General features: G+C 34.5%; 1 protein-coding gene across 1 annotated transcript in view; it reads left to right on the top strand.

Moving 5' to 3' along the window:
- The window catches only part of FMN1 (formin 1), a 142,976-nt gene that overhangs the window by 35,263 nt on the left and 90,304 nt on the right, over nucleotides 1-17,409 (top strand). The window contains exons 4-5 of the mRNA XM_085306681.1: nucleotides 12,410-13,194; nucleotides 15,983-16,133. Of these exons, the coding sequence (XP_085162807.1) occupies nucleotides 12,410-13,194; nucleotides 15,983-16,133 (936 nt within the window). The remainder of the gene's footprint in view (nucleotides 1-12,409; nucleotides 13,195-15,982; nucleotides 16,134-17,409) is intronic.

The following is a 17,409-nucleotide window of genomic DNA, read 5'->3' as shown; positions in this document are numbered from 1 at the left end:
TTTGGTTATGTTCAGCTTCATAATTTTTAGGGCAGCTATATGCTTCTGGATGGTTTGAAGGCCAGTAGGAATTACTTCCAAAGGAGTTATTTAAAAGAGGGTGGCACTCCTCTGTTTCTCTATCACCATGCTAATGTCCATCAGCCTAGATTTTTTAAATATATGTGGAAAGATTTTTTCCCTTTCTTCCTTTACCACTTTACAGTTTCCTTTACTACTTCTTCGTAATGTTCTCTAGGGAACAGAAGTCACTACAAAGTATGATTGTAACCAGTTAACATTAGCTTGAGCCTGTATTTTCATACTTAGGGTCTTTTGTTTCTTTATGATCCTTTTTTAGCCAACAACTGCTGTGCTCTGAAAGTTTTGGATGCTTCCCAGATACCAAACTGTATCAGATTCATAAAGAATTTAGATTCCAATGAGATTTCCCCCTGGGCACAAAGATTCCACAGCAGAATAACTCACTGGCCAGGTGGAAAAGTTGGCATTATTGGATCCTAAATGTGGAGTATAYTGTGGAGTACAATGAACTGTTAGAGATATTTTTCCTTGTATTGAATTCATAATATTTCATTGGGTCTTGAGAGATTACCAAGAAATTTTAGGAGTCATCAGGAGTTCTGTCTGGGTCTTTGGGTAGAAGTTACACAGAGGGAGGAATTTACTCTTAATAAGAAGATTCATCTGAGTAAAGTTGCAAGTAAATAGGACAGCTGAAGAAAAGCAAGAACAAGTGTTGAGCTGTAAGAGCTATGCAGCCTATAACAAAACTCTCCAAGTGAGTTACTTTGTAATTCCATTTAAAAACTTGAATATTGATCCATGCTCAAAAAAAGCCTGCAATCTCCCCCAATTCAGAAAAATATGGCAGCTGCAGCATGATAGTCCATGTAATAAACTACTGCATTTTAGAATTAGCATTAATATTGTTAACAATCATGTAGCGTAGTAGATGGCCAGATTTTCAAAACACAGTTTGAGTAGTCCTGTGATGGCTATGTTTGTTAGCTAAAATGAACAGATGTTAGTAACAAAGAGTGAAAGGACTGAGGGAAGGATATGTATATATGCAGGAAACAAAAACTAAGTGAATGTAATTTTACAGCGACATTTGCAGAGCAGCATATGGCAATCAGGATGAGGCAAACAAACTTCAAGGCAACCTGGAAATCACTGTGTGAGAAGCAGGGAAAAGATGACAGAGCATTAAGAGAGAATCCTTGGTTCATAAACAGCTGGCGGAGAAAATGATGAAGCTTAGGAAAATGTGGGGCTGTGAGCAATCCCTGATGCAAGAGGTGGTTTGTAGCTTGTACGAACTGGTCCCTAGAAATATACTGTCCTGGCCAGAAAACAGCTACCAAGTTCTTGTTTCATAGATCGGCTTTGAACRGCTGTTCATACTCTTCCTGTAATAACAAAAGTGGAGGTGTGTTTGTTACCTTTCCACTTGTAGGATCAGTGAAAACTGTTGTAAAACTTAGCACTGTTGTAAAAGAAATGAGCTGATTGTATTCCAGCTCCCTCTATATTCCACAGTCAGCAAAAGTATTTAAGAAATTTCTATCATTCTTTTTAACTTTTAGTACATAATTTTTTAAAAACAGCTATTCCCTGTTTACTGCCATAATTGAGCCATGTATCTCAGGATGTTCAAATGTACTGGCCAAAATTTTGCCTGCAAATCCATTGGCCAGCACTCAGTGTTTGGAGACAGACACACTGTCTTTGCAATTGGAAGAACAGTAGATTGGATATCATTGATTCCAGTTCCTGGAAAACAGTGAAGAGGAACWGGATAAGATAGAAAGCATGAATAAAGAATCATGTTGCTAAAAATGAGATTTTATTTAGGAGAATATAGGAGAGGTGAAGGATGGTAACAAGCCTTTAATGACTACAGKTATTTCGGTGACACATTCCCCTTGTGGTATACCTTGGAATATGCCTAGGAGATGAAATAGGAAAGAGGAAGAGAAGACCAGCACTGGGAATTGCTAGGAACTGAATTCAGAGACTAAAGCAAAAGAATAATACAGAGRGAGGAAGATGAAGACTAGCTGATGATGTTAATAAACATATCTGAATGTTGGATGTAGAACTGAGTATATCGAATAGAAGCRTTCAGAGCGTATATAAATGCAAACTAATTCTGAAGTGGCCTATGGATCTGGCTATACCAAAAATAGTTTTAAYGGAAGTTGGAATAATAAATGGAAGAATATTATAAGGCACAAACACGTGTGAAAACTTAACAATATATGAATTGAAACCTATGGAAAGATCGTGCTCAATTTCAATGCTTTTGGAGTACAGAAGATAGATGCTCTTACATTAATTCCTTCCATTTCACTTCGATTTTCTGTATTTTGAGAAGTGCAGTTTGCTGGTTTTGAACTAGCTCTATCCAAGCAAAAGAAAAAAAAAGCTCAAAATAACACAGGCCTGGAGTTTAAAACATAGCTCATTTCTTAAAATGTACTTTTCCATAGGTTACTTTTAAAAAACTATATTGAGTATGTTAGTTGCTCATAAATTCATTCTGTTTCTCTGTAATTCGTTTTGTTTCTCTGTTTGTTCTTCCTTTTTTTTTTTTCCTTCTTTCTCAGCAACTTGTGTGTAACAGAGAATTTGATGTTCAGTAGACTGTGTTTCCTCCAGATAGGACAGTAAGGAAAAAGCTGATATAAGGTGCCGCATACCAGTTATTTCAGGGCAATGATAAAGGCGAGAGAGGGAAAAAAAGTTTCTTTACCATCTCCTTCCCTTAATAGCAGTCTAGAAAGACAATTCTTTTTGTATCCATCTGGATTGTTGGCATAGGAAGGAGCAATTCATGAGTAAATTCAAAATTCAAGTTTGTATTTCAAAATTGAATGTATTTCAGTTTTGTTCTTATGGTATCTATTTCATACCACTTTTGCACTTACTTATACTGACAATCCTTTTTTTACATGGAAGACTCAGACCTTCAGATAGCATAAATACAAGTCTTACTAAGGCTGCAGATTTGCAACTGTATCAAGYTTTCTTTCCTTTATTAGCTAATGAATATTTTATAGCCAAATATAATAAATGTATTGCTCTTTTTAAACAATTTATTCCCTGTTTCTAAAGTAGAGTTGTTTAAGCTTTGTTTCATTCCAAAATATCTAATGTATGGGAACTTAAGTTGTTATGGAAGATGCATTCTGAGCCATTCTAAATGTATAATAGACGTAATCAGATTCTTAATTATTGAGATTCCTAATACAGAATGTACAATTTGATCATCTAGACTTACTTCTCATAAATAGATTTTTAGTAATACATTTTATATCTGAACTAGTCAATATCGTACCTCAAATAGTTAAGCTATTAAATGAAAATTGGAAGATTTGCTGTAATTTTTGGATGTTTAATGATACTTGGCGTGTCAGTGTGCAATGTTGTATAGTAATGCAACTTAATTTTTTGGAAGAGTAATTTCTTATTTTAAATGTATAACCAAATAACTTACGTGGTTGGTGTTATATTTGTATGTTTTATGTAAGGATGGTAACATGAGATTGAGATCCTTCTAAGTTTGTGCTTATAGCAATGGTAGTTGTTCCAAGGATCATAAATCATTCTGTATAAGTAGTTTTGGGTGCCCTTAAATCAGAGGTTACATTTCATAGTATATAAAACATGATATATATTTTCAGAATAAGTATTTCAATTAACAAATTTGAAGTGAATTACTACTTACAATGTAATGTGGATTTTAGGCCATCTGTAACGCTATATATGAACAATTGTGCATGTGCTATTTTTATACATTTTCTGCATGTTATAATGTAAGTGGGTATATTTTAATGGTGTGCTATACTAAAAATTTTGTATTGAGAAATTACTTGATATAAAACTTTATTTCTTTCTCAATCACCACAAATGCTAGTAGTAGTTAAATAACAAAATATTCAAAATACATATAGACATATACACATATGTATAGCAGGTTTTATATACCTGCTTTGGGAAAATTTCCTTCCAAATATTTTTGCTTTATTTCCTATATAATACTGTGCAGTTTATGTTTTTAAATAACAACAAAAACAAGAATAGGAATTGGACATAGCCTAAATAGACTTTGATTTCTGGGAATGTTTAAGAATGGTCAGTCTTTAGCTTACTTTTTTACTGTTAACTGTCAGAAGAGTCTTTACTGCATGCCTTTGAATATGTTGATATCCATATGTAACTGATTATATTTGTTGAGGTATTTGTTAGAGAGTCATTTTGAGTTTTATGCAAATTGGCACAGGTTTAATTTTTTTCACTGAAATATCCTTGCATTGCTAAATCTCTGATTGTTGTTAAAATTTAAAACAAATGTATTTTTTTCAAGATTTAACAAAAAAAAAAACTTTTTTGCTCTATGTCAGCACAATGCAAGAATAAAAAGTGTGAGCTCTTCCAAAAAATGAAGACAAAATTATTTAGAATTAACATAAAAAATCAAAGCCTCTTTGAAAAAAGTGTTTTGTTCTTCACTCTTCTAGGCACAGTACTGTGACCAAAGTACTGTTTTTTAATTAGGCTGTGAAGTAATATATTTGAGCAGCAACTCAATAATTCTTACCTGTTCTCTTCTGAGGGCATTTCCACTCATAAAATAGTACATGAAACCATACCCTCGGATACTTTGTGTCTTCTTTGTTCCCCTTTTTGCTTTTTTTTTTGGCTTTGCACAAGTAACTAATTAGATTTAACAATCCCTATAAAGTCAGAGAAGGGAATAAAATTGAGCTCACTTTCTCTCTACCGTGTTGTTTTTCCAGGCTAATTAGACAAAAACTAGTAAAAGCGTATGTTTCTCAGTTTAAGATGAGGTCTGTCTCTCATATACAGAGAACAGCTTTGTTCATTAAAGATGTGTTATTTTTACACAGTTACTTTTCAGAGTAGAATTGCATTGTAAACATCAGTGAAAAAATATGTATTAACTGTGAAGCATTAACTTGCTGTTTCCAAAAAAGATCATCTGCATTGCTTGTTCTGAGCAGTATTACAGAGATTTTCTTTTTATGTCTTGCAATTACACTTTTCAGGGTTTCTTTTAAACATTTGCAGTGCAAATGAGTCTTGAATAATAACAAGCTAGTAACTAAATTTTGAATGCAGATGGCTGTAGAGATTTATGATTTCCTCATGAATTCCTTTAAATATTATCACCAGAGCAATTCCATATCATTATCAGAAAGTCTTGTTCTTTGACCTGATTGCATAAAGTCATATCATATAAGGCAGTAATGCAACTAATGTACTTTGTTGCATTTAATTGACTATATTGATCAAACTAAATTAGACTTTAATCTTTCTGTCACCTATCAGAGCACAGAGAAAAATTATTTCATGTTGGTATTAAGAGATTTGTCCATGTCAATCCATGCTACCATTTCAAAGAAGTTTAGACAGCCTCCAGGTTACAATTCTCTTATTGTTTGTGATTAATTACATACTCTACCMTCTGGGTTTGTCATGCTAAAGGAAGTAAAATATGCTGATTCTATTTTTGTCCTTTCTTCTTCCTCTTGACCATATGCTTCAGATCACTGAATCTCACAGGACCAAGGCTGAGCTTTCTGTATTATTTCAGAAAATATCTCTTCTTGCCTTTTTTTCTTTGTTGTGTAGTCACTTAGCAGGTGCAAAAAGGATACTCCTGGAAGTCACTCATAAAACAAAGCTGGGTGTAAAGGGAAAATGTCAGAAAACAGCAGAAAAGCTCTTCTTATTTTTAAAATTTACAATGTATCGATATTTTGGGTATTTTCATAATCATSTTTGTATTGTTGCAATAGCATGTATTTTAGCAAGAGTTTGGGGGCTGCTTTTTACTCTTTTACCCATTGACAGTGATATATTTTTAGGAAGAGGTGAATGCATACTTGTAATCTTACGTATAAATGTCTGTTTAAGGGAACTGAGRATCGGCCAAGACCATTCGTTTGATGAAGTGATTCTACTCAAGGGCATTACAAGGTGGAGTGAACAAGGTGTCTCGTTCCAGTGGCAGATACAGGACAAACCTTGAAAAATTAAAGAAAYTCACTTGTGAATGCAGTTGTATTGATGGGATTCAAGGTTTGAAGATTGAATAGGCATGGTCCTTATTTGGTCAGGATCTGTGGTGCAAAAACTCTGAAACATGCGTTTCAAGCAAAGTGGAGAAGAGGCCAAAGAAAACTTAGAAGGGAGGGCTTTAGATCTAACTGTATATTTATTCAACCTCTTCAAAATGGATACTAGGTAGAAACATAGAGCTTATGGAGGAATGGGAAAAGAGGTATATCAGCCAGGAAGGCTAGTTTTAGAGATCAGAAAAGCATAGCATTTAAAGGACAGCTGTCAACCATCAAGCCGAGCCTTGCAGAGCAAATTTAAAGATACAGCCAAAGATTCTTCAGCCACAGGAATAAAAAGAAACTAAGGAAGGAAGAAAGGCCATTATTCAATGAGGTGAGGTGGAGAAAAAGGTAATATGTATAAATAGAACCTAGAAATAGAGTACTGAATATGCTGCTCCAGATTTAAGTAACAGTGATCTTAAATATAGAGAGGGCATCCTTCTCAAACTGAACATAGTACACCAAAGCTTTTTCCAGCACCCGGTAGAGCACCAGGGTAACTGTTTTTATTATATATGACATTTCTGTTTATACATTCTAATACAGAATTGTTGACTCATGATCAGTGTGTGATGTGCCATGCTTCACAGAACGTTTTCCTGGAGAATTGCCATACTTACTGATCCTTCCCTTCCGTGGCTATGTACACAGCAGTTCTCTCTCACTCTCTCCTTTCTTTTTTTCTTTTGTATTGTAGTATGTTTTTTCAGAGTACTTCTTTGTGTGTTAAAATTATTCTAAATTCCAACATCGCTCTTCAACATACTAGCATGGTGTTATTTGCACGTACAGTATGCAAAGTGCTACTCCAAAAATTGACAATGCATGCATGAAAGATTGTACCAAGGGAAGACAACTTTTTCCAGTAGCATATTGCTGTGTGGATCGGGTTTAGGATACTCAGGAGATACTTTCAAATTAATAACAGAAATTTAATTTCAGCTCATTAAGGTTTTTCCAGTACTTGATTATAGGAATTTATTTTTATGCTAATATATTCTTCTGAGCTGGCAATTTGAAGAGGAAATAATAATAATATGGTTTTACTGGAAGGTACCTGCCTTTCTCATCTGGTACTGGTAATGATAATCTGCAGGAAAAATATCTCTACTGTCATGGAAGTTTATGTAGCTGTTAAGTAACAATTTTATGTGTGCGTACAGAAGAAGGAGAAATAGGTAACAAACTACTAGATAATGTCACTGATTGGCTGGCAAGAGTCATGAGCACAGTGAGAAGCCAGTGATGGTCTACTTGCCAAGACTGAGGGCTTAATTTTATATGCTCCCTGAAAGAGGTAAGTTAATGCTACAAGTATGTGAAATGGTCAAGGGAATACAGTAATGTGTTCCTTGCACTGATTTGTTGGATGTTGGATTTACATAAACAATCCCAATTTTGTCTTGGATGAATGGTGTTGAGAAGCAGACAACTACAGGCTTCTCAAAAAATCARCAAAGTGGAAAATGCATTTTTCAGCTGAAAAAAATTTTTATCCTTTATATCAAAAACATGCTCTCGAACATCCCCCACATTGTTCTTCATAACATCCTCCTTTCATTTTATACAGACCTACTCTGATAGGATGCCAAATCCTTTACCCTTCTTCAGGGATAAATCATATTCAWTCATGCTGCACAGAGTGGCTTTTAAAGCTCTGGTTTCCAGCTGTCTGCCTGTACCTTCCCTTCCTCACACATCTTGTTTCCTGCTGAAGAAAWATTCATACATTTCATTCTGCTTAAAATAGCTGTGACCAAACTGTTATATTGTTATGGTAGTCACTGGTCGTTGTTCATCTCCCAGCAGTCCCAAAAGACCCTGGGAACCGGTTGTGGGAGTGCCTCAGTAGATATATTGTGTGTATTGCCAAGATGACAGTAGGGCATTGATAGCGAGCTAGTGAGTATTTTGAACTGTATCTACCAGTAATGCCTATAAATACGAATTTATCGAAAATCAGTTCCTCCCAGCAGCCACAGATGTGTTCTGCAGTCATCATAAACATTTTGAAGGGGTGTTGACAGACACCTGTAAATAAAACTGCAAGCTTGGGTAGACATATGAATACTGCAGTAGAAGAAATTTGGTTTCTGTTTAAATGAAAACAGGATTTTAACTTGAAAGGTTGTGCACAAGTACTTCTAGCAGTAATTCATATGGAAGAAAATGTCTGTGTATTTATATTAGATATTTAATACTTCATGCATCCTGTGACAGTATGTAGCATAAAAGTAAATTTTGGTTGAAATTTTGCCACTGAAATTGTGAGATGGAATTACAGTTTTATTATAGTCTGTTTCAGCACCTTAGATTTATTTCATAATGTATAATGTTTCTGTGAGATTTTAAAAGTRCCATTGTTTCTGTCTTTTTTTTTCCTGAATTGTAAGAAAGAAAATTCTTTCCTGGATATTTATTGTATCACCAACTTCTGTAGCAAGATTCAGAGTCTTTTCTTTATAATAAAAATGCTAACTATAAATTTGACATTCAGTACAGACATCAGAAAGATCCTAAACAGATATGAACACCACAAACTCTAAAGAAACAATCCATCTCCCTAGGCTGCTTCCAGATTTGTATATTGAGGTCTAATAATTATCAGTAATTCTGCAACTTGAATTCTGAGACTTTGGTCTATTAGCCAGCACTGTGTAGAAAGAGTTTTAAACCATAGATAAATGAAAATTGGATTTTTTTTTCGCTATTAACTTAATTTCAGGAGTCAACRGTGTCTAAGTTTAGTAGACAGTGTTTTTCTTTATCATGTATGTATATGTTGRTAAGATACCTAAATAATTCTTAGTGATGATATAAAGAAAAGCTAGTAGGCTTCACACGCAGTTGTCATGGTAAATGAGAAAAGGAGAATGTTTAAATGCAGCCTACATACATGCACACATGTACATATACATATACACACATTTACATACATATATAGCATTGAAGTCTAAGTTCTGTACATTGATAGTTGCCAAATAGTAAAATCTGAAAAACGATAAAGTGTGCCCTAAACCTGAAATTTCTGTTACAGCTTTCTGTTGATGACACTCAAATGTCACTTTTTCATCTCCTGACAGGTTTAGAGAAAAAAAAATCTAGGTACTATGATATGAAAACTGGTCATATAAAAGCTCATATAGAAGAATATAGACTTAGCTAGTTTGGAAAATGCTTAAAATAAAACTAAAATAATTTTCAGTAGTTTTTTGAAACAACTGTTTTTCAATGTTGTTATGTGATGTTAATTCTTTGATAATTACATTGATCAGATTGTATGTGAGGTTGTAGCTATTGTCTTCTGGTATATCCAGAGATCTAATAACTTTATTTAAAAACAARTGTATGTCTCATAGTCCATGAAATGAAAATTTTATTTTTATTTTACAGAAAATCATTGATTTTAATACAAATGCTAATTCATTTATAGAGGAAGGATAATTTAAAAATGATATTTTTGTTTTGTTACAAATACGTAGTTATTTAATCTGCACAGATTTCAATATTGCGTAACCTTATTGTAGTRAACAAGATTTATTTTGAGATATAGGATAATTAACCAATACTTGTAAAATTATTTATTACTATTTTATGTTGCGGTCAGTCAAGACTGATCTTTTCCATTGATGGGATGTTCAGTACAGATTCCCAGTGTATCATTTTTGTTCAGCCTCATTTTTCTTTTTGTCCTTAGTAATTTTAGCTCTAATTTTTCTTTATAATAGTTTTATTATTTTTGTTGACAGAAAGTAGTGATCAAAATGTGTGATAGTAAATGCAAAAGAAAGGATAAAACTGTCACCTAAAAGATAATTTTCTTGGAGTTTCAACCAACAGCTTTATATTATATATTAAAGACTATAGACCTGTAACTGAAAAAGTGTATAGTACTAGCACACTTTCTTTCATGCACAGTTAAATCTAATAAGTAGTTTTGTTAAATACTATGCTCATTTTACAGTGTGTTTTTAAGGTGACTTAAGATTTACTGCTGGGAAAAACTTTAATGTTCAAAGTAAATTGTTCTTTTTTGGAKTTTTTGATGTACAATAGGGCAAAAATACTATGATAAACAAATTAAATAGCTAAATTTCCTAAGGCAAACTTACTTCATTACTCATTTATGGATCACTCTGCTGAGTTTAAAAAGAATACTGTTGCTCTGGAACAATTCAAATAAATAGCAGAAAATCGTATAACAGTTGAACTGAATTTGTAATTAAACCGAGCTGCAATAAACTTTGGTAAAGTAACTGTACAAGAAGAAGAAAAAGCGAAGTCAGAAATGATTATTGATTTTACCTATTAAACCTAATTCTTCTATAAAACTAATTGAAATTGGGTTATTTCCAATACAAAGCATTGATTGATTATTCAATTATATTGATTATATTAGACTTTCARTTTGATTTTCCACCATTACACATGCCAGTTAAGCTAAGGAACATTTTATATCCAATATTTTCAGATTGTTTACTTCGTACATTTGAGAGTACGAGACATACAAAATGATTTCTTTTTTCCTCCCTGTCATTTCACTCTGATTTTTYTTATATAATTCTTTTAGTAGATATTCTTTTAGTATAATTTTTACATAATTCTTTTAGTAGAGAGAAGGGAAGAGAAACTTCTATTTTTAAAGAAAAAAAATGCAGTTAATTCTAAGACTGCATAAATTTTGACCCCAGGAGATGGGGATAATTTAGCAATCTGAAGCAATCTATCTTAACAGATTGACTAGAATGCAAGTTGATTAAATTCCTGTAAGAAATAATGCATGTTTTTTGCATATCTTTTCAAAACTTCATTGCATGATATAAAATTACAGGATATTACATTATTGTATTTACTATACAATTACACACGCATCACTAGGGTGCATATTAACTAAAGCTGTAAACTGTTAATCTGACCTAATACTCAACACAGTGTGCTAACTAGGGAGTGCCTTGTTGCCATTTCTGACCATCACTGTGGGGATTTTTTAATGTAAATTGCTGTGCTTACAGAAATGCAGTAAGATCACACAAAAATAATGTGCAGCTGATTAGCTGCTTCTGCTGAAATGTTGGCTCCCCTTTCTACAAAGATCCGGAAAGAGCCATGGAAAATGCTGTTTCAGGTGTCATTGGCTTGCATAGAAGCAAAATGACACTAGTCAGCTGTGTGGCAGTATCATGGCGTATTGGAAAATAACCTGTAGGAGCTTGAGCAATAGTTGATCATCTCAGTGCTTTGTTGTCTTGTGACCAACTGCAAAGCTTTGAAAAAAGGAATGAGGGATGTAGGAGAGAGTTGCTATCTTGTATAGCATTATTATATGGTAAGAAAAGCTTATTTTTCTTTCTTACTTACGTATATTCCTGAAAGAAATTTATTATTTGCATTTACCTCACGGAAGTCCTCTAAATTCCTTTCTTTTGGGTCTAAGATTCATTTTGCTGAATTGTAGTTTAAAACATGCTCAGTAAAACTAAAAGTCAGTTTTGATCTAATGGGGGGCAGATTTACCTCAGTTGGTTAGAGCATGGTGCTGCTAATGCCAAGGTTGTGGGTTCAGTCCCCATGTGGGCCACACTGTGGGTTGGACTAGATGATCTCCAGAGGTCCCTTGCAACCCCACCATTCTATGATTCTATAGTAGTAATGGGAAATTTGAAGGAGAATTTATGTGTGTACCCCTGTGAATTTACTTGATGAGGACATTTCTAGTAGATCTTCCTCAATGAGAAAATGTTTGTTTTAATTTGCTTACCCGTATCTTAGAGGATTTTCAGCTTCTGTTCCACTTCAACTATTTCTTACTTCTCAACATGTTAACTATATATGACATGTTTATGAAATGTCATAGTCAATGAAATCATGTGCCATTAAGTAGGATACCATGGGAAACAGGTAACTTTTTTCCTAATGAAAAAATCCTAATGAATTGCATTCAGCAATTTAAAAAAATAAGTTTGCATCAAGACAGGGTGCAGGTTAGAATTTGCTAAACTGATGTTCTAGGTAGTTAGTTATAAAATGTGTTTCACTGAAATATCCTCTGTTTACATTTAATTAAAAGTTAATAATTGCCTAATTATGTAATAGCTTGCAATAAAACCATTTAGAATGGGGAAAGTGAGGTCTTTCTGTCATTATAGTTTGCTTAAAGTAAGAACATGATCTACATGTGAAGATCCTTAATTACTGCAGAATAATTGCTTTAGCAAAATATTTATACTGAGGATTTTTTTGTTGTTGTTCTACAGTCTCAGTTTGAACTCAGGGTATTCCATATTCGTGGAGAACATGCTGTATCAACTGCACAGCTTGAGGAAACCATTGCACATCTGAAGAATGAACTGGAAAATAAATTAAATAGAAGAAATGAAGAAGCAAGGGAAATTGGTGTATCTACTGAAGATGATAACCCACCAAAGACATACCGAAATGTATACATACAAACTGATAGAGAAACTTTCATAAAGCCTAGTGAAGAAGAAAACAGAGCTGTGAAAAATAACCAAACACTACCCAAAAAGCTTAATATTTCTTCTTTGACTCATAGTATTTCTGCCCAAAGTGAAAATAAGGAAATATGTTACAATACACAGTCTTCAGAAAGTGGCTTATCTTGTCAAACAAAACAAATGCTGCCTCTTCCTTCACCACCGCCACCACCACCACTTCCTCCTCCCCTTCCAAATTCTTCACTACCAGGGTTAGTCCCTCCACCACCACCTTTACCACCAGGTCTGACTTCACTGACATCTCACTTCGGATCTGGGCCACCACTGCCACCTCCACTTCCTGAAGGCTGTAGGAATTTCCAAGCACCACCACCGCCGCCACCACCACCACTTCCAGGGYTGGGACCTCCTGTTCCTCCTCCACTGCCTGGATCTGGGTTGCCTCCACCCCCTCCACCTCCTGGGCCTGGATTCTTTTTTAATAGCACTTTATCTTCTAGCCAAGGTCCTCGGAAACCTGCCATTGAACCTAGCCGTCCCATGAAGCCTTTATATTGGACTCGCATACAACTACAAGGCAGCAGGTAAACGATATTTATTTGGATTTAGTGGTGATATTTATATACCATAATATATTGGCATATAAACTATTTAAGCCTTAATAACAAAAAGTAAGCAATGCAGGAACATGCAACAAAGTTAATATAGAGGCAAGGAATTTAATATTTGAAGAAAACAAAAATGGAGTCGGTTTCAGAAGCCTAAAAATAGATCACAGAAATTGGTTTTAAAATGGTAAATATGAATGAAAATTATTTACCTTGTCACTGAAAGAAGTTCTGTAGTTTTTTTCCAGAATGTCGGAGTTCTGCACAACGCCAGCTATTGCTTTTCTAGTAGCAGGGTTACCAAATATACTGATTTTCTAGAATTAGCATTAAAAAGACAACAGTAATGCAGGAGATGCATTTTCTTAAAATCAAAAATTTTAATTAGAATTGAAGTGGTAGAATGTAATTAGATTTATTTTTGCTTTCTAGTCACTTTAGATGATACCATTTTCTGAGTACCAAGTGTGTCTTTGTCTATGATTCCAGCCCTAGAATCAGTTACACTGAGGCTTAACCTCTCTGTGTAATTCTGTGGGAGCGGTAAAAGCAAAGCATATGGATATATACGTACAGCTTAGGGACAGAACGCTCTAAATATCCAGGTTCCTACACAGTATAGTAGTTAAAAAAAAAAAAAAAAAAAGACTTTATCTTACCAATCTTACTCTTTTTACTGGTGTGATAAAACTAGATAACTTTAAAATAAAATGACATCACTGCTACCTTAATATTATCTGAGCTCTAAATTAATTGTATATACCTTTCTCGTAAATTTAAACTTAACGTAAAATACATTGTTTTACTGATTCTGTTTATAAGGGACCAGTTGGTGAAAAGGCATAGAAAGATAACCAGTTCTTGAACTGTGTTTTTTGAATGTTCCCATACCCTCTGTTTGCTATGTATTCATTCAGTTGGCAGCTTATATACCTCACTGCCACAGTGGGATGTGGTTTCAGTGCTGCTCGGCTGCTCTTTTGGATAGAGGCTCCATCTAACTCTCTGATCTTTTAAGTGTTTATTAATGTAACAAGGAGCTCCATTAAGTGAGTTGCATGAAAAAAATGTATTTTTTAAAAGATTCTTAAGTGACACAAAATATTTCTAGTTGAACAAGGAGTTGCTAGAATCTTGAAATATAATTCAGGTTGTGTGTTAGGCAAGTAATGAAATGAGGTGATTATTAGCATCTTAAAATTCGTATCACTATTATCTCTATGCAAAGCAATTTTACCACAAGTGCAGTTATAAAGATGATACCTTGCTTTTTATTTTAAACATTTTAAGAAATGTTTTCCAGATTTCTGACCTTTTGTTTTAGTTAGCTTTAGGGTTATTTTTAATCACTCTTAAACAATTGCATTCTTTAAAATATATTTAAATATGAGATACTTTTATTTTAGTTTACAACCTTTCATCGACTTTATTTTGATGAGACAGGTACAGAATCATAATTCCACAAATTTCATTTTGATTTAATCAAACACTTTAACATGTTCCTATTTTATGTAAAATGTTTGGCAGGAACAAACAGTTAGTGAAATGTCAATTGCATCTTTTTGATACAAAATTAAAGGAGATGAAATTTTTTGGAAGTTCAGCAATTCAGTTTTACTTTCCCAAAATTACTGGTGATAAATTGTTTCATACTGAATAGGTGAATAGTAGTAAATAATTGGTTCATAAATAAAGCTGGTTGTAATTCTTCTGTTGCTTCACTGAGATGAAAATAGTTGTTCTGAAATAGTGCTAGTTTATCAAGCTTTTGGTTAGTACAAGATAGGATCTAGGTCATAGCTTTCTAGTAGACTGCAGGACACCAAGTCTAATAATCCAATATCTTCATGATCTGGACTAGAACTGGAGAGATCTTCCAGGGTTGCTGCTTAGAGAAGCAGCTATCCAGGCTTGGAAGATCTTGTTATGGACCCAGAATGCACGGATCTAAAACAATTCTTCAGTGAAATCACTAAGCTAATGTCAGGAAGAGCGAAGCTGTGGAGCTGTTGACACAGAAGCATGTGCTGCAAAGCTGGATGCTAATGAGCAGATTAGAATTCATTAAACATTCACTTGTAGTGAATATGCAGTTGAGGATTAAGTAGAAACAATCCTAAATACAAGAAAAAAATCATTTGAATACTTGTAGTTCATTTTCCCCTTACATGCTCAAGTATTGTGTTCTGTTGCATATTGTATCTAAAAAGCATATTTTTGGTGACATCAACCATTTGCAGCTTATAAGGGTTTTCACTACTTTTTTTTTTATTATTATTACAAAGCATTTCATTGCCTTTTAGTGACATCTACTGGAAGAAGTGGGCCTGTCTTCTACTGATAAACATGAAACAAGAAGAGCAGTTTGGAGATTATTTTTTCCCACGTATTTTCCTCAAGTACTGTAATTTTGAAACAAAAGTCATTTAGTATTGAAGCACTTAGTTTGCAGTACTACATGTCATTTTTTCCCAACTCCAGATAAAACAAGAGAATTGTGTTAACAAGTTCTAGAATGTACATGTAGTTCTTGTGCATACAAAAAATAGATAATCCCTATTTAAAATTTACAGTTGGTTGGATGGAGCAGAAAACTGGTTAGTCTCACAGAATACTGGCCACATAATCATCCTAGTTTTTCAAACCTACAACAAAGAGACATACAAGCATAAAACATCTGTAAAAAATGAAGTGAACCACATCCTATGCAAATGATCCCAAACTCTATTAAAGCATCCTTTTATTACTACCTTTCCCTTTATAGGAAAACTGCTGTGCCAACATTGTGGGATTCACTAGAAGAACCTGACATACTCGATACAACTGAGTTTGAATACTTATTCTCCAAAGATACCGCTCAGGAAAAAAGAAAACCACTATCAGAGACTTATGAAAAAAAAACAAAGGCCAAAAAGGTATTATTTCTTTATATTTGCTTATTTTGTTGCTGCTTAGTTTATACTTTGAGAAAACTTTTTTATTTATTGCTAAACTAACAAGTAATATTTAGGTTTGTAAATCCCATTTTAAAGTAAAACAGATGAGATTGCTGTTTCAACCTTGCCTAGATAATTGAATTACAGATTATTTTTTACATTGGAAGATTTAATTGCCTTTGAAAATAGAAGTTCCACGTGCCAGTGAGGTAGACAAGACATTGTATAGGCGAACTGACGGAAAGTTCTCGTATGTGTCGAGACGTGACAACATTTCAGACCACATCTGTTCTTGGAGTGCTGTATAATTAAAAACCATCATTATGTTRTTCTAGCAAACCTCTCTTCCAGTAAAGATTAAGTTACTGGAAAAATATGGTATGGAGCAAGACAGCAAAGCTACTGCTGTATGTTTTGAGCAAGTAATGTCGAAACATGGTTTTCCGGTATAATCGAACGCCTTAATCACACCTTTGACTCTCAGGAGCGCAGGCGGCGGCCGGGTCGTTACTGCAGCGCAGGTGTTGTCCGCCCCGAGGGCGGCGTGTTGCAGCGGCAGCGGTGCGCCGGCGGGAYGGAGAAACGGGCCGTGCTGCGGGAAGGGGCCTGCTCCCAGTCCTCCTAAAACTGCGTGGTTGCGTATTATAAACCTGTCCGCACGGTACACTGTTTCGTAAGCCTGGGTTTGCTCGCTTGGAGCCACAAGAGGGCGGCTGGTGCGGACCCTCTGCCGTCCAGTCCCTGCGGGCCTGTGAAGACGCTCAGCAAGGCCAGGTGTCCTGAGACATCCTTGATCCTTCCTGTGCGGTGTGTTGGCAGAAGAGTTAACGGGGGGTGTAACAAGGCTACAGCATTTGTAACGGCCAAGCTGATGTGATAATACGGAAAGAGAAAAATGGGAGCGGCATTCCTGCTACTTTCTGGAGTTTATTTTTCCGTTTCACTAATCTTGCTTCTTCAAAAGCTGTTTAATTGGAGATACARATTCCTAAAGACAAATGCAGGTAATACAACTTTAACATAGAAGTAACATGCACAAATACTTAACTTTTGTATTTCAAAATCTTAGCAGCTGAGTGAATAAACCTTGTTCACTAGGTGTATGGCAGCAAACAAGGTAGAAACTTGTATTCTGAAAGGTAAACGTGTATTACCCTTTTTCCTTGCTGCTCCGTAGCTTATTTACGCGTTACAATACCACAGGGTTTTTTTCTGATCTTTTTAATCTTAATGTCCAAAATCTAACTGCATAAAC

The sequence above is a fragment of the Rhea americana genome, unplaced genomic scaffold (genome assembly GCF_003343005.1).
Source record: "Rhea americana isolate MKP2758 unplaced genomic scaffold, rheAme1 scaffold_245, whole genome shotgun sequence".
Taxonomy (NCBI): Eukaryota; Metazoa; Chordata; class Aves; order Rheiformes; family Rheidae; genus Rhea; species Rhea americana.
The sequence above is the reverse complement of the archived record's forward strand: the minus strand, read 5'-3'. Positions and strand labels throughout refer to the sequence as shown.